The sequence below is a fragment of the Rhea americana genome, unplaced genomic scaffold (genome assembly GCF_003343005.1).
Source record: "Rhea americana isolate MKP2758 unplaced genomic scaffold, rheAme1 scaffold_42, whole genome shotgun sequence".
In the NCBI taxonomy this organism is placed as follows: domain Eukaryota; kingdom Metazoa; phylum Chordata; class Aves; order Rheiformes; family Rheidae; genus Rhea; species Rhea americana.
Window position 1 is genome coordinate 1591704 of NW_028186557.1, and position 23294 is coordinate 1614997.

Consider the following 23294-nt stretch of genomic DNA (forward strand, 5'->3'; position numbering starts at 1 on the left):
CGGGGCTGGAGGAGGCGGCCGCGGCGCAACTCCCTCACGGAGGAGGACGGCAGCCAGGAGTTCGCCACCCGCAGCCGCTTCCTCTACTACCTCTTCAGCCTGGGCACGGAGCTGGGCAACGAGCTCTTCTACATCCTCTTCTTCCCCTTCTGCATCTGGAACCTGGACGCCTGGCTGGGCCGGCGGCTGATCCACGTCTGGGTGTGGGTGATGTACCTGGGGCAGTGCACCAAGGATGTCATCCGCTGGCCGCGGCCCGCCTCGCCGCCCGTGGTGAAGCTGGAGGTCTTCTACAACTCCGAGTACAGCATGCCCTCCACGCACGCCATGTCGGGCACCGCCATCCCGCTGGCGCTGCTCCTGCTCAGCTACGGCCGCTGGCAGGTACCGCTCTGCCGCCGCGCCGGGCGCCCCTCGGCCCGGGCGCCCCTCGGCCCCGGCGCCGCCGCCGCCGTCCCGGTGCTCGGGCGGTRGCCGCATGTAGTGTTCGTGCAGCCAGATCACCGTGCGTTAAAAAAAAAATGCATTTTGCTATTTCGAGAGTCCTCCCCCCACCTTAGCTTCTCTGGAGTGCTTTGCACAGAGTTTGGGTAGGCATCTGATTTTTTTTTTAACAGGCTTTTGGTTTTACTGACAGATAACTTGGTGGAGAGCCAGGGACTGAAGGACTTCTTGCTGCTGCTGCTTTGCTTTTGAGTCATTCTGTAGCTTGACTCAGTTTGTAGCTTTAGCCTTTTTGTTAACTGTTTTAGTTTTTGCTGCCCGTAAACTGGAAATGCTCCTTTGTGCGTGGAGGAGTACATACGGTTTCAGATGGTTTTACTAATATTAATGTGCTAATAACTAGCAGGAAGTGATCGCTGAGCTTTTTCAGAGCCTTCATCCAGCTAAATCTTAGTGTCTGCCTGTTGCACTTTTGAGTCAATGGGTTAATTTAAAGGAACACTGTTGAACATCATTTTATAAAAGCTGTGGCATGTACTTACTTAGTTGCACTGCTCGCTGTTGGGGTTCTTACTGTTGCACATAATGCTAAAGAAAGCACGAGGAGTACTCACTTCCTTAAGTCACTGCATCCACTTCAATGTTTTGTATAAGGTTTAGAGGGCTTCTGTGTGTGAAGTTCAAGCTCTTAACGCTTTCAAGATGTGATTAGGCATTACATAGGCCTATTTTATGTGAGATGTGGGACAGAACTTTTTTTCTAAGCTTTATGAAGGGCTGAGAATCTTCCTAGTTACTGGTCACCAGCTGTCTGTGATCACAGAACGACCCTTTGCAGCTTCTTCTTGGTATGTAGGATTGATGCCTGAAAGGAGAGAAGCAGTTGAAGGTTGGAGGTTAAGAGTTATGTTTGGCCTCTCTTTAGTGAAAGCTTATGTATGTACTTACGCAGAGGTGATATAAATAAGCCTGAAAGAAAGCTATCAGGGATTCCAGTTCTTTGCCAGGAAAATGTGAAGTCCCATTTTGCTGGAGTTGTGCAAGCATCAGGTATTGTAATGATTTGTAGGTGATTATGAAGTGCATACTGGGAGTTCAGTCACAGAAATGCATATGCTTAAATTGATTTTATGGTGAAATACAATCTGAATACTAGATTATTGTTAAATCTGTGAGGCTGCTGTTGCTTAATGCACTGAATTTTATTTATCTGCGTGTTGGAAACCTCATGTAGTATTACTAGTTAATTAGCTTTGCAAAGACTCTGATGTCATATGTGCAAAGGAGAACCCAGTTGACTGCATTTATAGAACCAGCAAATGGATGTGTGAAATGCTTTGTTTGTTTGTTTTTGTTTTGTTTTGTTTTTTTGCCAGTGCACCAAGTTTGATCTCAGTTTGCGAACCCTGCAGCTGCAGCCTGTGAAACRTTTCAGTAATTAACCATACACACTCTTAATAGATGCATATTAAGAAATGACAGACATTCAGCCTCTGTTAGTATTCACTTAGAATCATGCTTAGGAAATGGGGAGGCAAAGTGTTTGAATTCTAAGGTGGTTTCATTTCTTCCTGTGAAATATGTTTGAATAACAGACACCTCCCCCGGACCAACTTCCACCACTTCAAAGCTTAATATTTATTAGCCAAGAGTATTTTTAAAATTCAATGAGAAGTCTTTAGTCTTGAATGTCTTTAGATTTACCACTAAGAGGAGTTAACTTTTCTTCTAATGCACCTGCTGTTCTCCATGTTTTACTTATGTTGAAAGGGAGTAGGATTTATAAGACCACGTTCTGTCTTGATAAAGTGGAAATAGAGAGAGACATCAGAACATCTTGGAAAGCTATTAATGACAGGGAGGCTTGCAGTAGCCTCTCTTTATTAAATTATAGCTGTGTATCAATAGATATAAACTGCTGGACTTAAACTCCTCGGCAAATGTTGGGGTACAGTCTTAGTATATATTCTGTAGAAAGCAGCATTGCACAGACTCTGATTGTAATAGGTAAAACTCATTTCTTAGCACTCTTGTCTATTCAGAAGAATCATGCTGTGGCAAGACTGAGTGTGAATTTAAGCAGACAGAGCTGTAACTCTYTGCAAAAGCTTTTATTCTGGAATAAAGGTGAGTTTAGTTTGTCACCTTGAGAAGGCTTATACTAAATCAAAGAAAGCCAGTCTTGCACTAGTAGAGATCACTCAAGTGAAAGGGAATCACTTCCCAGTATAACTTATTTGGAATTTGCTTTCACATTAGTCTAGGACTTCCTAGTATTGTGCGATACTTCTTTTCTGTCAAATATAATCTGTGATTCCTCCTTTAACAGTATACAGAATAGAGTAAATCTGCAGGCTTTTATTCTTCTAGGTATGATCCAAACTGTCTCTTAAAAAAACAAAAAGGTTGAATTCCAGTTGGATTTTTTTTTTAACCTGTTGAATTAAGTTTGTGCTTTCCTAGTTTTAAATGCCTGTCAGTAATGCTATTACAATTATTTTCCTATTGGAAACCTATATTGAAAAGAATTTTTGACTATACAGAGTAAAACTAAAATATTTGCTTATAAGTACAGTTGTTCAAGTAAAATAGACGTTTCAGTAACTTTGAAATACAAAGCTGATGCCAAAGACTAGCTAGAATTAAGTATTATAAATATTGGCAGTTTTCTATAGTTTTCTTTTTTTTTTTGAAGTTGGTATCTGAAAATAAAGGGTAAGCAGTTAAAAAAAACTATCCACCTCCCTGCTCCCTGAAAAGTGTTGTTGTAGATACTGATAAGACATAGGAAACAGTACACCTTTATCTCATTAAGGAAAGTCTGTTTTTTTTCTTTTTTTTTTTTTTTTTTTTTTTTGGGGGGTAATATTGTTTGTTTAAGCCCGGTTTGATTATACAGTGTCCTTAGAGGTGAGGAAGAGATAATGTGAACTGCACATTTTAACCTGTAAAATCTTTAAAAGCCTCAAGCTGAAACTTCTGGAAAAAGTCTATTTTTAAGATTATTTAATGAGCTTGAATGCTGATCTCAAATAGATGTCAACTTGTTTGATTAGAAATGGTGCTCAAGTTAGGATGCTACATGAATGTATTATAACTCTGCTGTTTTATTTTGAAAAAGAAAAAACAGAGACAGAGAAAACGCACGTTTCTTGCAGAGTTCCTCCAGGGCTCAGTCTGGCTCTGGCAGGAGCTGTGGAGCCTTGTAAGTGATGTTGAGCTTTGCTATTTCCTGAGCTCTGGATTAATGAGCTGCGTCAGGAACTGCTGACGTGGGCCACTGAATGAACTTTAAGTTGATGTTTAGCAGGAGCCCAGAGCTTGATTGATGAGTATCTTGCTTCTGTAACTATATTAACCACCTTTTTTGTTTTTTCTTTTTTCCAAATGAGCTTATCTTGTGGAGTGGTTTGGAACATTAAATAGGGCGGTTTTGTCCTTGCTATTTACTTGTCTGCTGGTGTTATACGCAAATGCTATCAGCAATGACAGCAGTTACTAGCCCATTCATGGTAATGGGCCTAATTAATGCTAACAAACAAATTACACTAGACTCCCTCCATTCTGTAACGATCCCTTTGACTGAGGCATCTCAAAGTATTTTTCAGTTTTAATTTGCTTACTGTTCTATTGATCTGCTGTAGTATTAACTGTGTAAGAGTGCCATGTGATACTGGGTTGCACTTCTAGAAATCCTTCATCTACGTTATTACTTCTGTCAACCAAAGCTGCTGAATCTAGTAAAATGAAATGGGTTTGATGGGACCTGTGCTGGGATTTGAGAGAGTTCTGCTCCATTCTGATTGAACACTATTAAATTTAGTCTCTGGAATTGTCTGCCTGCTCTTTCCTTTCCAAAGGCTAGCCTCTTTCAGATTCCCACTGGAAATGAGGAATAATGAATTATCAGGGTTGGATGAATAGTCAATTAAGATGCTTTAATTGTTCTCTCTGACTGCTATAGTGGAAATTGTACGGAAAGTGGCCAAGTTCCTAGTCTGAAGAGGTTGTCCTGGTTGAAAGGACAGTTTTAAGTAAAATTGGTGGAGTGATGAAACTGGGAGCTAGATATAGGAGGCGATCTCTTGCATATAGTTTCTGTGGAAAGTTTGTGTATAGGAGCAAGTGCAGGCTCCTTCCAGAGAAGAGATGCTTCCTCTTTTATTTGAATTCTGACTGAAATACTGAAATGTTGTGAAGAAACTCTGGCAAGGAGATGTATGCTTGTCTAATTAGTTTTCTATCTTACATGTGTTTCTTGAAAATCTAGTGGGGGGAAAAAAAACTATTTTGATGTGAGAAACATAGCTGAAGAGGTGAATTGGAAACCTGGAATACCCACGCAGTAAAGAGCTTCTGAAATAAAGAGATGGGATTTTGGAGGGTTACAGCTGGCCTTGTCTTGTGTACTTGAGTTGTAGGTTTTATTTTGTAGGGGATGCTAGTTTTTGCCATTTGTTTGTAAAGGAAACTAGAAAAAGTGCCGTGGCCTGTTTGATTCGTGTGCTCCTGAATGTGTCAGTTTGCAGAGMGTAGCACTCTATTACAAATCCCGTTGGGGATCTTGCTGGGGCTGTGCAACAGCCTGTCCCAGTAAATGGTGCCGATTGCCATTAAATAAACTTTACTTACRATTTTGCATAAGCAAATCTTTATTTAGTTTAAAGGATCTTGGGGGACTACGTAAAAACAAGTGCCCAAAGGTCAAGAGGCATTTTTTTTTGATGAAGAGAAGATTCAGAGGAAATGCTTTGCTTCTCAGGCTATTTTTTTCTTCATGGATTGTATGCATGTAAAGCATTTTCCATACTTACAAATAGGATGTGTTGGTTAAACCAGGAAAATGTCCAGTTTGCAGAAAAACTCCTTTTCCCTGTGTTGAGGCATGAACAGAGAGCAGGCTCTAGGTGATTCTTGCAGGATGTGTTCGAGCAGGGATTGTTGTTTGTTATGACTGCAAGGAAAAGAAGTAACAGGATCTAATTCTTACTGTAAATCTAGATTTCTGTTCAGATGATGTGTRGCAGAAAATTAAACCTTTAAGTCACTCTGAAATCTTTGTTTTTTGGGGATTTAATGAACATGTTCTTGTAATCATAAAGAAATCGAAGTGCTCCAAGTGCTCTTTCATGTTGACTTTAAAAAATGTAAAGAAATGGGCATCTATAATGTTCTGTTAAAAAAGAAGGAATTTTCTGACCTAGGTCAAAGCTTTCAGGACAGATTGTTTCCTTATGAGCATTTCCAAACAATAGTTCTGTTAGTCTGACTTTATGCCAAGAGCCTTAATAGGGGGAGGAAAGRGGATAGACACTTCAGGGAAACGTTTTCTGTGTGATCCAGTCAGAAGCTTGCTAGCCCTTTTTAGAGGATGTAATTAAAGCAAATGGGTATTTCTCATTAACTATATAGGGCATAAACTTTTCAAAGACCTAACAGRAGGTGGATTCACTGCTGTTTTCCAAAACCTACGAATTTCCAGTTYGGTATATTTTATTAAAACAAGATTATGGCTATGGGACCAAATTTGAGRCTTGAGAAATGAGTAGTCTAGTCAATCAGAAGTATTCTTGAGTTTTTCTTTAACTTCACAGTTCATATATGAGTTCAGGAATTAACCTTGAATTTAATTTAATTTTAGCCAATTTTATTTTTTTTTAAATAACACGCATGGTGATCTCTCTCTCAGTTATATAAAAGAAGACTGAGATATTTTCCTCAACAGGTATGATGCCTTCWAAGAAACATACCCATTCAAACTTTTTAAAACAAAGATATCGGTGATATCTCTTTAATCTGTATGTTGCATTTTTCACTGCTGCCTATAATCTCTGCCTCACTTTTCAATTCCATATGCCTCCTTTCATCTTGTAATATTCTGTGTGATATGTGCTTGGGGTTTGTATTATCGAAGCTTTATTCTAGTCTTCTGAAAAATTTATGTAAACTGGATATCAGTTATTTGATCTAATATGGAAGATGGGAGAGGAATACCAGGTTATTGTTGGCTTTGGCACAATAAACATTGAATTTGTTTTTTCTTTTGAACATTCATTTGCTGATGGAAGAGAAGCTTTGTGAAATGTACTATTTGTTCTAAAACAGGGTCGATAATGTTAATAATCTTAAGATATTACACTCATAGGTCATCTGTGGTATTCTGGGTATTTAATGTGCCTAAGCAGTGGGAGTATATTTACAATTAAGGTAGACCCACTTATATATACAAAATATGCARGAAGTAATTTTCTAGATGAAGCAGCATTTAGAGAATGCTTACTACTGCTTCAACGCTGCCTTATTTTCAAATAATGCTTTGRGAGTAAGTTTGTCATTTGAGAATATTTTAAGGATTGCTGCTGCTGGTAGTGTGCCTTGGAGGCCGCTGAGCGGGTGCTCTGAGCTACAGGCTGTGCGAGTGTTACTCTCCTTTAGTCCCCTGGCGTGCTGATCCCCRCGTGTGAGGACGAGCTGCCTGCTTGCCTTACCTCCTTGAGGCAGATCTTAAGCAGGTGCTACCGGTTTGGTGTTCTAAGAGTTCTTGCACCCRGCGGCATCTTTTAAAAGGCATGGGTGAAAACAAGCCATGGAGATGACAGGATGTTGGGCTGCGTGTTGAGACCGGGGGCTCCATTTAAGCTGGTTCTGGACTTGTAGGAAGAAAAGCAGATCAGTTATGGGGACCATGCAAGCAGGTATGGATATAATGTTGGAAGAAACCAGGACAGATGAGGGTTGAAATATCCTTTGGGTCAAACTTTATTCCTGTACTTTATGCATGGAGATGTCTTTGTATTTGAAGCTACTTCCTTTCAGCCAGTAAAATAACTCTCAGTTCAGATAAACTGGCAGTTGTCAGATGCACCAGTTGCATAAAGRTGGGAGCAGAGCAAAGAAGAGAACGTTTAGGGTGGGAACTAATTATGAAAGTTTTTAACTGTTGTATTGTGGAGTATTTTTCCAGGAGGAGTAATTGTTGCAAACTTTTACTTTTTTCCAGTAGACTAGATGCAGTCCCGCTAAGTATACTGTAGTGGGTARTCTGTCTTGGGTAGAAGGAAACTGTCTGGGTTTAGGACTTCTGTGATCAATATTAACATGCATTTAAAAAACTGTAATTTAGCATTTAATGCTATATATCTAATACCTGTGRACATGTCATGCTGAAGCTGTTTCAGGAAGAATAATTAGTCTAGAGGGTAGAGTTTAATTTAAAAGTTTTGTTTACTTAAGGATATATGGACTCAAGATAAAAATGTCTCAAGGACAAGATAGGGAAGTGTTTTAGTTCTTGGACGCAGGTGTATCCTAAGCTGGCCAGTTTCTTCAGATGCTTTCATGGCTGCCTGTTCTCAATAGCTTAAGTAACTTTGGAGGATTGGTGTTACATATGGCATAACCAAATATTCTTTCTAAAGTTTCTTCAAAGTTGAAGTCTCTGACACCTTTTCCTTCTTCTCGGAWCACAACCTTCTCAACAGTTCGAAACCAAGAGCATCATTTTCATTTTCCAGATTTCATCCTGCTCTCCCTGCTATTTGAACTACTTGCCCAGCACTCTGAAAATAAGAGTTCTCACRTGCCCCTGTTCCTTTATGCACCTTGTTCTGGAGGTGGTAAATCTCTTCCCTTGCTATTCTGGAGAGCAAARCTTAGTCTTCCTGAGATTTCACACCTTGTGGAGCACCTAAGGGGTGCTAGAAGCCCCTCTTTACTTCTGATGATACAGGATTGTCTGTCTCTACATGTCGTCTCTGCTCTGGCAGCCCTCTGGGGACAGGCTGGAGTGCTGCAAGGCAGAGGTTTATGTGGCTCCAGTGTCCTCTTGGTGCAGGTAGCGTTGCTTCTACCCCAGAGTTGGTGGGAATGATGGTCAAGGCGTATAAGTGATGGGTTTACTTTGTAATGTGTTCTGGGAAGTACAAAGATCACTSTTGTGGGTACTGTAACTGTATCAGCATCTGATAACTTGGCAATCACATCTGTAGTACTGCCCTTGTGTTGGCATTTGGCTGTTGCCAGAATAATTCTTACAGGCAGGAAACTGAGTTTGTTGCTTTTTTGTGTTTCAGTTAGAATCAAATCATTAGGCAGGTCACTTGCTTAGGTACTGTTTGTAGGTAACAGTATAGTAGGAAAAAGCCATGTTGTTGCATGAACTGGAGTTTAAACTAGATGTAACAAAAGTGAGCTTTGTTTTGTCATTTATGTCAAATGTTTAGAGATGGTTTTAATGTGAAATTTGTTTTTGATGTAAAATAATGTAAGATTCCTTTTTTTTTTTTTTTTTTTTTTTTTTTTTTTTTTNCCCCTCCTGTTTGGGGAGTTTTTTAGGTTTGATGTCAGTGTGGTTCTGGAGCTGAGAATTTGAAGAATTACAGAATGATGATAGACTGATAGTCTTGTCTCAAACCTCTGTTTGAAAGACTGACTTAGAAGCTTGATAATCTGTTAAGTAGCCTCCACAAAGGATGTAGAACATTCTCCAAGTAGATCAAAGATATTTTTCTCTAATGTGGTGGATATTCTACCCCTGAGTTTATCCAGAAGAAAGTACAAAGGAAAAGGCAAAGAAATTGTAATTCTTAGTTTTTATTCTGAGATTCTTGTACATCAAGACTGTCTGTATTGAGCATTTTTTTAAGTTTATTTTGGCAAGACTGCTTTCATGTAGGAAGTGATATAGTCTTGGAAACTTGCCATCTTGTCTTGTGACTCGCTCTTTCATAAAAACTAATAATTTTAAAGCTGCAGAAGGAAGCTGCATTTCATCTTGCACAATGTATTGCAATATGATAGTGGGGAAAGCATTTCTTACTCTGTGGTAAGATGTGAATTCATGTAATACTTTCATGCAAAACCTTTAAAATTTAAAATACAAAGTTTCTGCACTTTGATATATGCTTGTTCAAACAAAGTACATTGTTTGTTCCCACTAAAGAGACTCTTCATATATTAAAAAAATGTTTAAGGCTTTGGAAGTAATTTTTGATGYTTTGTGTAATTACTATGGTTTACAAGAAAATTTTGTATGAGCTTGTAGAACTCAGAAAACTACTGTTCCAGGAGTTTCCTACAGATGCTCAGAGATTGAGCCAAAGGTTGCAGAAACTCRAAAGCAATCCATAAGGGATTAAATTCATTTCTAAATTATCGTTTCTGCTTTTTTCAGAAGAAAGGTTAAGCTATTAGATTTTTTTTTCCTGTGAATTCATTCATGACACTAATTTATTATGTAGCTATTTCACCTTGAATAAAACTGTTTCTCAGCTGATAACACAAGGCTTGACATTGTCCATACTGTCAACTTAGGATATGATAATGTGGCCAGACTTCAGCTGTTACAAAGATGAAATAACTTTTTGCTGCTTTGTCTGTAAAGACATGACCAGTGCCCTGAAATTCACATATCCTGAATGCAAAGGAAGAAAAAAAAAAAAGGAAAAGCTGAAAAAGTTTGGCTCTGTAATGGTCTGCATAAGAAGCAGATTTATAGGAGATGCTATAATAGGCTTGCGTAGGCTAGGGCAAGAAGAAGGGTAAGTGTAAGTCGCATTAGCTGGCTGTTGCTAAGTGACTTTTCTAGCATTTGTTATAGAATTTGTACTGAATTATTATTTTCAAATTCTAATACAATCTCTCCATTTTTTCCCTACCAGTATCCCCTTATGTTTGGGCTGATTCTTGCGTTCTGCTGGTGTTCTTTGGTTTGCTGTAGTCGAATTTATATGGGAATGCATTCAATTTTGGTAAGAAAATCATCATACTACATTTTTATTTTAATGTTGTTCTGATTTCATGTGTTTCCATTGCTTAGTTTTTTTTATAGTACAGTAATTGTATGTAGATTTTAGAATGTTGTATCCTACACAAACAGAATACTTCTGGTTCATCATTGGACAAAGTATTTTGGGGATTTTTTTTTAGGAAAGTTGTAGCTTTCATAAAGGTTTTCCCTGCAATTTCAGGAGTTAATGCTTTTTTTTTTTAAAAAAAACAAAAACAAAAACAAAAAACATTTCTTTTACACTCCAGACTAACGTAGATGCTGAGCTGTTTTCTGGGCACTGCACTTACAAAGAGGGGCACATGTTCAACTTGTGTGGCAAGGATGGGGCYTCAGCTCAGGTGGCAATGGGCAGCTACAGCATGAGCTATTGATCTAGCTTGTGGAAGGCTCCATGTGCAGGAGAAGGAGCATCTGAAGGGGTGGGAGGGCTGACACTGCTAGAACAGCTTTCTGATCTGCAGTGTGCCCTCACACTTTTCCAGGCTGTCCTGGAAAAGTGCAGCAATCTTGTAAAAATGGGAGGAAAAATAATACTACCATCCAAATTCAGTTTAGCTCTATTTCTTTGACTCCCCTAAAATAACTGGATATTCTGTAAAGTTTAATAGATATAAGCGGTTTGGATCAACTGTCTAGTTGGTTTCTGCACTATTGTTGTTTCTATAAATTGGTTCTTGTTTGTTAAATTTAGGATCAATAAAAAAATGTTAGTACTTGGCTGCAAACTAAAGATTAGGTGGCAGTTATGCTAGTTTCTGTATGAGTTCTTTTAAGAAATAGCTCTGCATGAGGGTCTCAATCTCGCAGTAAGTGATGGCTAGATGAAACCAATAGAGAAAAATGTAAACAAGTAGGTTACCAGGATTTACAGTAACGCACCTCTAGAATTCTTAGATCTTTTTAAAAAATCACTGATGTGTGATTGCAGTATTTATGATTGTATTTGCTTTTGTTGCATGACATAAAGGAAAATGGATTGCTGTGAGCTATACTGAAMTCATCTTCAGTAGTGTTTTATTAAAAAAAAAAGCGTAACTGAGTTAACATTCAGACTTTTGAGTTCTCATTTTTAGTGTGAAAAGACTAGCCTTCAGTCAGCCATTTCTAGAGTTCAGACTTCATTGCCGCATCTTTAATGCTTAAACTGTTATGGCTCCATTCATTATAAATGGATGTAAACACCTATGGCTCCATTCATTATAAATGGATGTAAACACCTATGGCTCCATTCATTATAAATGGATGTAAACACCTATGGCTCCATTCATTATAAATGGATGTAAACACCTAGAAAACTCATATAGGAATCCAGAAATGGGGAGGACAGAGTAATCTTTAAAAAACCTTAATGTTTTTCTGCAGAAGTAGTAAACCCTTAGAATTTTTTTTGTTGTCAAATTAAACTAGTATGTATTGCTAAATACAGCATTATGCTCTGATAGAAATCAAAGAACACTTTGTGTGTGTGTKTTCCTAGTAGTTTGTTTTTGCATGCTCAAGTACACTGTACCTTTGTAGAATATTCAGATGAGGTGTATTGCTTGTGAAATACGTATTTGGAACAAGTTTGAAATTTTTGCAATTTCTTGGAAGAAGGCAGAAATCTTGGAGGTTAGAGGATTTTTTGAACTTCTAGTTCAATGCTAGATGCGTTCATAGTTCTGAAAGCTTGAGTATCATAGATGTGTATCTTCCATGAAGTACTTTATACATCTCTGTCTCAGAAGGTAATACTATGAGTCGGTAACTAAACAGATCTTTTCACATACATGCAGTACTGCTTTTGTTGTTACAATGCAAAAAAAAATATGCTTTCAAACAAACTTAGCATATGAAAACATTTCAAAGTCTTAGAGAACAGTGTGATTTCAAAATGAAAATGCATCTAGAAATAACGAAGTAATTCGTGCTGATGTTGATGTGTCATTTATGCGGTAAAGAAAGAATAAAAAGGTAACCTCRGTGTTCATACTGGTAAGTCCTGCTTAAGGAAGAGTATCGTAGGAAGATATTTCCTTGACACATGAAGATAGTAGGAAAATTTGTCTTTTGCTTCCAGCTTGCATAGTGTCCTGACCTGACATTTAACCAAGAATTACATTTCCAAGGTATCGTAATTAGCTGTACCAACAATACCAACAAGTAGTTGTTAAGGAAAGATTTGGAGGAAAAGCAATTTTATTTAGTGTTGTGTAGTTCACAGTATGGAGTTCAAAGTTCTACTAACTAAAGCTAAGCTACTCTAGAACAGTAGGCATCATTCCAGCTTTCTTAGGAGCAAGCAGCCCCTTTCCCTTTAAAGTTCCCATACAGAAACATTTAGTTTCCAGAAAGGGCAAAGGTTTTAAAAACAAAAACAACAACAACAAAAAAAAACAAACAAAAAACTACTCGAATGGATGTGCGTTTGAGTGCCGTGCTAAAGGCTAGGATTTCACTTACCAAATATTCTAAATAACCAATTAAGAAAGTTGTTGTAGAGAAACAATTAGTTATTAAAAAGAATTAAAAGAAAATCACACTGAAACACAGATTTCTGTGGTGCCCAGACGGGAAAACTGCAAGACTACAAAAGGGCAATCAGAATGCAAAACAGCTAATGAGGAAGGCCAAAGAGATTTTTGAAGATTAATTGATAAAAGGATAAAAGCTAGCACATGGAAAGCAGGAAGCCTAGTAGTGAGCAGTAAAGCTGGTAAATGAACCAAGTGTAAAAAGAGCACATGAAAACAAGGCAGCTGCAGAAGAATGATTAATTTGCATTGGCATCCACTGCAAGGTGATTAGGAAGTTCCCAAGAGAACCATTTTTTATGGAGGATAAATAGGGTGAATTGGTATTTCAAGATAAAGTCAAAGTCATGCAACAAAAGCAATGCATCATGTAAACTAGGTTATTCATCAGTTTCATATTTGAAATCTTGCAGTTTGAGTAAATGCATTAACCATTTGTCAATCATGGTGCCTAAGGTGTGGGGAGGTAGGATGGCAAATGTGGCAGAGGTCAATTCTGACTTTCATACCAACCAAATTGTATTAGAGCTTTTATCAAGAACACARTTAATGGAAGTTAATAAAAATGATTCATTGAAGAAGGAGCAGTAGAGAGGTGTCACCTCCTGGCTCTTAAGGAAAAGCTGATAAGCATGTAAATGAATGTGGTCCAGTCACTAGTGCCTGGATTTCTGAAAAGCTTTCTACAAATTCATTCATAACTAAAGGTATAGAATTGTCTATGACTTTGGTCACAAGTGAGTGATAACCAACAGCAGCTGAAATTTAAGGATAAAGGRAACGTCAAGATATTAAAAAAATAAATCAAGTGTTAAGCCACTAAAGTTTCCCGTTTTCCTTTAATAATTGCACTATTGGAAACCGTTCTGCATTCTTCAAGTACTGTTTGCTCTTAAGTTGGGGTTCTGTGCTAGTCTAAGCTGCTCTAACTTCTAGCTGCTGTGGTCCTCTCCTGTCTTACCAGTTGTCCCTACCACCTCCCACTTTGTATTGGCCATGGCACTTGGTTCAGTGCTGAACTGTTCCAGCATACTAAATTGGTGGAATTTTACTTCTTTAGCTGGGTTAACTTTGTGCTGACTGTGGACTGGAGTGGCCTGATTCTGGACAAGGACCTTTTTAGCCAGCAGATAGGTAGCTCTACAATTTCAGAAAAGAACAGGAACTGAAAGCTATTAGTTTAATTTGATTATGATGCATGAGTCCTATTAATAGGTGATTAAATGCAAGTTCTTACCTTATCTTTAAAATAAAAGTAGAATTAACCTTTTACAATAAATCTGAAAAGTTGGGAATCCACAAGGGGCTTTTAGCAACAGAGCAACTAGACTTGTCTCCATGTTAATGCTAATTTTTGAAATAGCTACTACGCTGAAACCATATCTTTATCTCTCTTCAACAGGATGTTATTGCTGGATTTCTGTATGCTRTTCTCATCTTGGTTATCTTCCATCCAGTTGTGGACCTGATTGATAACTTCAACTTAACTTACAAATATGCACCGTTAATTATCATCAGTCTCCATTTAGCCCTGGGCATCTTCTCTTTCACTCTAGACACCTGGAGCACATCACGAGGAGACACAGCTCAGATACTGGGCTGTGGTGCTGGGGTAGCTTGTGGCTCTCATGTTAATTACGTACTGGGTGTAAACCTAGATCCTTCTCCTGATATGTTACCTTTATCTCTTTCGTCTCTCACTGTGACTGTGTTTGGAAAAGCCATATTGCGGTTGTTAATTGGAGTAGTAATTTTGTTATTAACAAAAATAGTGATGAAAAAAGCCACTATTCCACTAGCATGTAAAATATTCCGCATACCACACAGTGATGTACGGAAAGCAAGACAGCGCATGGAAGTTGAGCTTCCCTATCGCTATATTACATACGGAATGGTTGGATTCTCCCTCATGTTTGTTGTCCCTTGTCTCTTCCGGTTTATTGGTCTGTCTTGATGTAGATTCATCCCTTTAAATAGGGAGAACAGAGCTGGTTGCTTTTTGAAAAGATGCACTAGTTTACTAAGGGAAGGTAGGTGAGTTTGGCTTTAGCAGGGGTCTTCACTTTAACAGCAATACATAGCAGGCAAAGCATTTAAAGGACATTGCACATCTCTGGTATGGTATGTGGCTGGGAGTCACTTATCGATCTCTGAGAAGCGCAAAACTCTATAAATGCGGTGTCTAGAGTTATTGCTGTAAACAAAGTGTGTGTGCGTATGTGTACCGTGAGATGCAATGAATGTATCTGAAACATCTGTCATACTATGCCTGTATGTTTTGACAAGTATGTCTGACAGCTAATCAGAAAACTCCATTTATGATCTGTTTGCCATTTCATAATAACTTAGTCAAATTGTTGGACAATAATTTGTTTTCCTCTATTTTTCCCTAAACCCTGCTTCAAGATGTTTCAGTTAATAGGCTTTTGAATGGACCAAAATTGCAATGAGATTGAATTTAAAAAAAAAACAAAACAAACAAAAAACCCCAAAACCCAAACCCTCGAACAAACAGAAGCTTTTTTCTTTAGCCCCTTTTACACAGTAAAATGTCTGATTGACACTGGTGTTAGGTATCAATGGAGTATTCAGGTATTGTATTTTATGGTTTGATAACTGTGCCTTTCTGTTGCTAAATTAAATGCCATATATACTGTGATATAAAAATGATTCATTTTATTTTAATCATACACAATTAGGTAGATATTTTCAAATGCTAGATTGTCCACATTACTGGCACGGTTAAAGTTAAGCAGAATATTCAGTTTAGACTGTTTAAGATTGCATAAATAAAATGGCCCAAGAATTGTGTCCTTAGGCTCAAAAGGATGTGAATGGACAATAATCCTTTTTGTAGGTATTTTTTAATGTGCATTGTAAGTTACTGGTAGAGGATATATTTTTCTGTGGATTGTTTATACGGTGGACAGATGTTCAAAATTAATTATCTAAAAATATAAACAATAAAAATACCCATCCTACTAAGAAGTGGGCTTCACATTATTATTCCAAAGAGATTTAGAAGGACCGTTGTATTTAGAGATGTGCTTAGAAAATCTAAGCGTAGTTCTAGAAAAATTATATGTATTTTTATTCATTAACATACTGTATTTTAAGATGAGAATCACTTTTACCCAGTTTAAATAGCTATAAAACAAAATAATGATCAAATTAAATTGTTGATCATTTTGATAGGCAGATCTCAGCACTCAAAAGACAGTGTTGTCACTGCATAAATAGTTTATGCGTATCTAGATTTTATTGAATAATAATGCACTTTCAACTTTTCAAGTTCTTTTTCCAAGTGAGGAGTAGGGTGTGATCCTTGAACTATAATTTCTTGTGCCTCTATTTTGAATTTAATTTTGTCTGTGTATTTTTTTGATTACCTAAGCTGCTGTTTCCATGTTAGACGGTATCTTATTACAGCATTCTGATAAGACATGAATTACTTAGTTTTGTATCAGCATTTTTCAGGAAAAAACATAATTTAATTAGGAAGTCTAGTGAATAATTTAGCTAGAATACAAAGCTTACATTTTTGCAAGAAGTATTTGGAATTGGAAGTTTATTGTATTGGAGATATGAGCTCCAAACTCTTGTTAATATGTAAATGAACAAAATTAACTTATCTCTTTCCTCCTTAAAGCAGTCAAAGTTATGGTACACTTGCATTAGAAGATGTAAAAATCTGACTTTTCTGAGGTGCATTTAGAATGCACTGTTATGAATGTACTCAAAAGAATTGAGTGTTATACCACTTTTGTAGTTGAAGAGATCTGATCTTACAGAAAAATCAAATATAAAAATACATACGGAAAGAAGTTAGCCATTTTCTGTCTGCTCCTTTGTTGCAGTTTTTACGCTGAGTGTGTAGTAAATCAGTTTTCAAGGTTTTGAGGGAGGGATTTCCACCGATACAGCTTTGCACACTAACGTAGAGGCTGAATAAATAACTGGGGAGTTGGTATGCAAAAAGGCTTTTTAGTTAAAGCCCTGAACAGGTACTGTAGTTCTAACAATATTAATTAGTCTGAAGACTAGGGAAAATAATGGGATGACTTTTTCTGAAATTTAGGACATTTTCCTTAAACATCCTAGCTTTACACTTTTTAGGGAAGAATGTTTAAATTGTAGCACAGAAGGAAGAGTTGAACAAAAATAATTTTTAAGGTACGTATTTGCTGTTAAGACTTTTAGGAACTTGAAGTTTACAGCATAGGATTGTTCTTAACGCTGTATTTTATAGCTGTCATACTATTAATGGAAAAGATACTGTGGAAATTTTGGAATGGGTGAAAATCATATGCAGTCATGACTTTCAGCAGACTATAGAAAATTGCACTGTAGCTCATTCTACTATTATATATATATATAAATATATTTTATATTTTTATATGTTACATTGGGTAACTTCAAAATGTCATGTCCTATGTACCATATAATRTAGTCTGCAGGAAATGTATATCAGAGTATTGGTTTATACATCACCTTTACAACCCTGTCTCTCAATTGCAACTACTCTACTGAAGTTTACATGAATAAAGTTTTACTACTCTATTTTCATGTTCTGTAAGAGGCTAGGCTTTAGAGAGCAGTTTAGCACAAAATCTCATGCAATATGAATACTCTTAYGGAACAGAGGAAAGAAAGGCAGGAATGCAAAAACTTAAAATCCATCTCTAAATACACACCAAGATTTCTATTTTAGTATATTTTTGGTTAATAGTATCTTAAGATTTCTTCACATCAGTCGTAACAAAACAGTCAGTAAAACTTGAGCAGTTTTTTTGCCCTAAACTACTACTAGAGTTGAACGTGTTTGTAGCGTGAACATCAGCTGGTACCAAATTATTTATAATTAAATTTAACATAGCTTTAAGAAGGTAGTTAAATGTCGTCTTAGAAGGATAATACACTTGAAAGGTTTTATGAGGCAGTGCAGAAACAATTCATGTGTCACTGTTACTGAACTTTCTCAGTTCTAGGTTGTATAGTTCTAAAAATAGAAATAATACTATTTTATAGAAGCAGATATAGAKGCACATTTATTACAAAAAGGTATGAACAATGTTTGTCTTATACTATATGCAATATAAAACTGAAACTAATGATAGCGTAGAGCATAGAAAATTGTTTTCCAAAAGGCTGGAGAGACCGTAATTAGTCTTAGATACCTGCCTTAAACGTAAGAACAGGACTTTTTTCTGATCTGGCCCTCAAATAGGACTAACATGCATTGCATTTTGGGTATATTTTTAAAATTGTTATTTTGAAAAAAGTGGCATGTTTACATGAAAGCTATAACTTCTACTCTCTGTGCTGTAAACTGGGGTTGAAGCATCTTTCTTCTGTATGATCACATATGCCTTATTTATTACCTTGCAAATTAACAACAAAATGATGATCTCCAGAGGTCCCTTCCAACTTTACTGATTTGATGATTCTATGAAAAAAGCTATTCTAAGGTAAATTGGCAAAGCAAAGGAAGCTGTATTTTGTTTGCTTAATTGGAACCTTTCTTTAAGCTTCTGGAAAAAAGGACATTTTTTTAAACAGGGTCTCTGAATTTTTTTTTTTAACCAAACAGTATTAATGTGTCTGGATTTTAAAAGCTATCATGTTTTCCTTTGCTATTATATTTTACTATTTCTTACAGTGTTTGTTATTCATTTCTTGTTTATTTCCTAGGGAGTGTCTTGAACTATTTGTAAGCAGATGCAAAAATACTGCTTCTGTAAAGATTGTCATTTTGAACTTGTAAATATTTAAGGACTGATAGTGGCTGTTGGCTGCTCAAATACATAAAAACAAACCTTGCATGCTGTAGGTAAATACATCTGTTGTGCTAAAAGTTGTTTCTATTTCAGTATTTGCTTTCTCGAYGTGAAACAAGATTTTAAACACAAAATATAAAAGATACTTAACAATTCAATCATATGAGAGGGCCTAGCTGCCTAACTCCTATCAATTTTGTTGAGAGTTCTGCATCTAGTTCTTCACGTCCTACGTGGAAAGTGAACCCTGCAGGTCACGTCCGTGTTCTGACATGCAAATAGGCATGAGTGTGTGTGTGTGTGACCTGACTTACCTTGTAAGATAGAAACGTAATATCCTTGCTTTTGAGAACTGGAGGATTGCTGTTTATAAAACCATAGTTATCCCAATTTTACAAGACTTCTAAAGGGCTTAAGTTGGGAACTGTTTCATATTAGCTGGAGTTATTTGTACGTTTACAACAGTGAATTGATGCCTTTCCCTCTGTATCATCACTATATTGAATGACAAGATCCCAGAATAATGTCAGCAGACAGAATAAAAGGAGAATTAATTTCTTCGGGTATTGTGACTCAACTTACTGTACTGGAATTGATTTTTGGGTTTTTTTTTGTCTAATATAGCAGTAAACAGTATAATCCAGAAACATTCTATATTCTACAAGTTACTTTGAAGAAACTTGACTTTTTTGTGGCAGTCTCACTGAATGACTTGATGCAGGCTGCTATTTTATCCAAAAGCTTAAGTAGCCTTTTTGTTTTGGCACGAATAAATAAGCCTATTTTAAAACTTAGTTTAATATTAGTCAAAACAATAGATTAGTTGGATGACTATTTTCTTCCTACGACACTTCTTGAATCAAAAGCAAAACACCTCATAATTTTAAAACAAAAATCAGATATCATGTGGCAGACAGGATATTGCCCTTTCGATGTTCTCAAAACTGCTAGTATCACATGCTGGAGATGAAGCAAATTTACTATGCATTAAAAATTTTTTTTGAACCCAGTTCTATAACAGAAGTAATTTGCATGTTGGTAAGAATCCATTTAACAAAATGAAATAAAGCAATATGTCCTTACAACATAAAATCGACTATTCCTGCAGGATCAAAGAAGAATAGAGATTACATAGGAGAATAATATCTTAAACATAGTGCTAAGTGTAAACAAAAGCCCTATCAACTTGGAGCATTTTATTAGTACAGGAAAAACAATAACTATTTTTTTTGGTAYAGCTTTGTTAAAGTGTAATGAAAGTCAAGGCTGATATTCCTGAAATAGAAACAAATTCTTAATAAAATTTGAGCAATGTAAATACTGTAATTTGAAAAGATCAATTCAGGAGCTAGTAACTTCAAAAATAGCAAAGTCTGAGCAGGATTTTGTACTAAATGCAATGCCACAATTTGACCTTTACTTGATWTATATGGGATCTGTAGTACAGTACAGATAGGTGTGTGTGTGTGTGTGTGTATATTTTGCATGTTGGAGTTTATTTTTTTTATGTATAGGTTTTTCTTGCTACTTGTTCCCTGATTAAAAAAAAATAAAAAAAAGTGTTCATAAAACAGCTTGTCTGTACTGGTTAGGCTCTATGCTAGTAGTATTACAGGAAATAATGCGGTTCTAGCCCCTAGTCTCTCAACCTCTTGGATAACTTTTTTTAATTAAAAAAATGTTTTCAAGCACAAGCCCGGAATTAGTTGAGGAACATAAAACGGTGGCTGTATAACAGTGTACAACCTGATATTTAAAAATTAATACAGCTGAACTTTTTGTGATATTAYGGTTACAGCTTTTGTACTCATTGTACACTTTCTGCAGTTGTCAATTAATATTTATACTCTCGATAACTGGTAACTGAAGTGTCTAACTTCCACTGCAAAGAGTGGATAATAAACTACTGTTGGACTCAGATGTGTTCTGTCATCTTTACCACTTCCAGTGCTAAGAAGCAACATGTGGCTGGCGGCATATCATAAAGGTAAACCATTGATCAGAAGAAAATTTAAGATGATTTAAGCCCTATCTTTCTATAGCTTTTCTCTTTTCTCAGTGTCACACACTGACAAGTGCATATGGAAGCATGCTCCTGCTTGTTATCTGAAAAGAAACTTGTCTTCAGGGCAGGTGCTTCTTCTGGGGAAGAAGAAACAGCTTTATGAGTTCTGAAACTACTGAAGGTTGGATTCCAGTAGACTTATCTGATGGCTGATTTTTGGCTTACACTGCAGCTTTAGTTTAGCTGAGATAGCTCAGTCTTTTTTGAAATCAGAATCCTTATAGAAAACAGCCASGTGAATTGGTATCCTCTTGGGCCACCTTCCAGTAACTTCTACTGTTCTGTCAAATGTGCTTTAGAAATTGGCAACTGTGTATTTTTTTTCCAGACTATTGAATATTTATAGCTTTTCATGAAATATGTCAGCAGCATGATTGCATGAGCTTTGCTTCCTTAATAAACKGGGCTAATTGCAGAATACAGTAATCTCAAACACTAGATTTTACCATCATGGCTGATCTTTCCAAGAGGCTGTAACTGCTGTGTAGTACACAAACATGAGAAAGTATCGGTTCATTTGCTTGCTACTTGCTTTGTAGAAGATGTCTTGCTTTAAAAGCAAGTTCCTGCTGAAAAGCCTAAACCTTCAGTGCACTGGGAATTGCCCCCATCTCCCCCTTCATTTTGTAATATAGAATTCCCTGTGCCTAACAGTAGTGTATGAAGAACAGGTAGATACGGAGACCATTATCATTTCAAAACATTTCCTTATCGCTACTTTAATTTTCCAGTAGCTATTTTACCCTATATTGTTTGCTTAGCTGAATGCTCTGGATTTATACAAGTGACTTAATCTGTTAATGTGCAATAACATTTCTGGTTGAGATGGCAAATACTTAACTTACAGATGATGTGTTTCAGGTCTAAAGCAACCCAGTCTTAAAATAAGGCTGTTCTGCTTGGTTTTCTTTGCAAAAAGAAGGCCAAATCTTTGCTTTCTGCCACTAGGACATTGGAGTTCTTGTTTTGTATTTTCCCCTAGTGAATGTGCAGTTGAATYGAGAATACTCCAAAAAGAACCGTTAAGCGTTTCTGTAACCTGAAGAAGTGTGAGCTATTTTGGCTTAGAACAGTGATTATCTGTTAACGGTAGCTAGCTACTAGTCCATCACCTACTTTACTGAAAGGTTTTTCCTTCATCACTCTCACCAGTTACTTGTGTACAGTGGGTGCAGTATATGCCCCTTCAACATGGATCGTTTTAGTTACTAAATTTAGTTTTTTGTGGTGGCATTGTAACTTCTATCTAAAAATAGTAGTTGCCACTGGTTCATTCAGATGACTGGAATCTACTTCCCTTTCTGCAAGGGGAAAATCTATGACAACTGTGAAATGTTGTAGGCAACTGTAGCAGAAGTTGAGTGGTGTGCATGTTAGCAACAGTTGATGTTCTAACTGCATTTGTTGTGATAATATTAAATAATAAAGAGTTGGAAAAGCTTTCGGTGAAGGAAAAGATTTCTCATTGCTGTCTTACCTCTTTCTAATTCTAACACAGTCTGAGTCTGTGTAATCTCAGATTTGAGTTTGTAGACAGATTCAACAGTTAATCTCAATCTTCTCCCCAAAGGAAAAAAAAATGTATTCTCACAGTTCTTTACTGTTCTTAATGTATAAGCCTAGTTCGATTTGACAGCTTGGGAAGTATAAAAGGAAGGCATGGCCGCTTTACGTGTGACTATTTAATGGATATTTAAACACTGTAGTATGCCTGTAGCTATGTTCCAAAAAATGCTGTAGCTTTGTGTGCTTTTTTTTTTTTTTTTTTTTTTTGACAGAATTATCCCTTGTATTCCTGGGAGTGTGTTCCTTGCATCTAGCAGTGTTTTATCTGAAAAACTGTGAGTTGACAGAAACGTGTAAACACGGGGAAACCCAAGCCATGGGACATCTGCTAGGTGCAGAGGAGACATCGCTATGAAGATCTGGCCAGAACCGAGTGTGTCATGGCACTGTGCCCCATTTTTGGAAATCGGGATGTTGTGATGGTAGGATATTAGGAAAAAAAAAAAAAAAAAAAAGCTGTGTTCCATTTACAGAAGTTACTTGCTTGAAGTCATATATATATGGGCCATCCACAAATGTAGTCTGTCTCTTTTTCTGTAGACATTTAAGGTCTGATTCTGCTGCCATGCCAGTGAAAGAGAAACCTTCCATGGAATTAATTCAATCACATGTTTGGTCATCCCTCCTGTATTTCACTAACTATATTTGGATAATTCCCACTATAGAGAATTTAGTCCTTGTGGCCAGTTAAGTCCATGACTACGCTGGGATGATTGCCAGCCAAAATGATTATTATAATAGAGTTAATTTGCAATTGCTAATCTTACGCTGTTAAGCAAGGTGATGCAATTGTATCTGCCTCACACAGAATAAACGCATTTCAGAATATAATGATCTTCATTTTTTCTAAGGTGCAAAGTTTTGTTTGTTTTCCTAATTGATAACCTGTAGTTCGAAAGGCTGTTATCTATGCTTCTATTGTAGCATATATTTTAAAACAATCATTCTTTTTTGTTTTATTGTTCACAGCTTTATTCATGAAGGACCTAAYTGCTTAATGGTTATTGCTTTGGACTATAGTGGATCAGTTACAGATGCTAGAACTATTGAAAAAAAATACTCTAATTATTAAAATAAGAATTTTCCCTTTGAGTGGTAGGTTTGTTTTTTTTAATGTTGATACTTATTGAGCATAATTC

At 36.7% G+C, this 23294-nt stretch overlaps 1 protein-coding gene across 1 annotated transcript; it reads left to right on the forward strand.

Moving 5' to 3' along the window:
* Positions 1–6: 6 nt before the first annotated feature.
* On the forward strand, positions 7–20442 carry SGPP1 (sphingosine-1-phosphate phosphatase 1; the record flags this gene model as incomplete). Its single annotated transcript, XM_085315030.1, has 3 exons — positions 7–384; positions 10104–10193; positions 14150–20442. Coding segments are annotated over 3 exons (1020 nt in total), but the record flags the coding sequence as incomplete, so codon positions are not given.
* Between the last annotated feature and the right edge of the window lie 2852 nt (positions 20443–23294).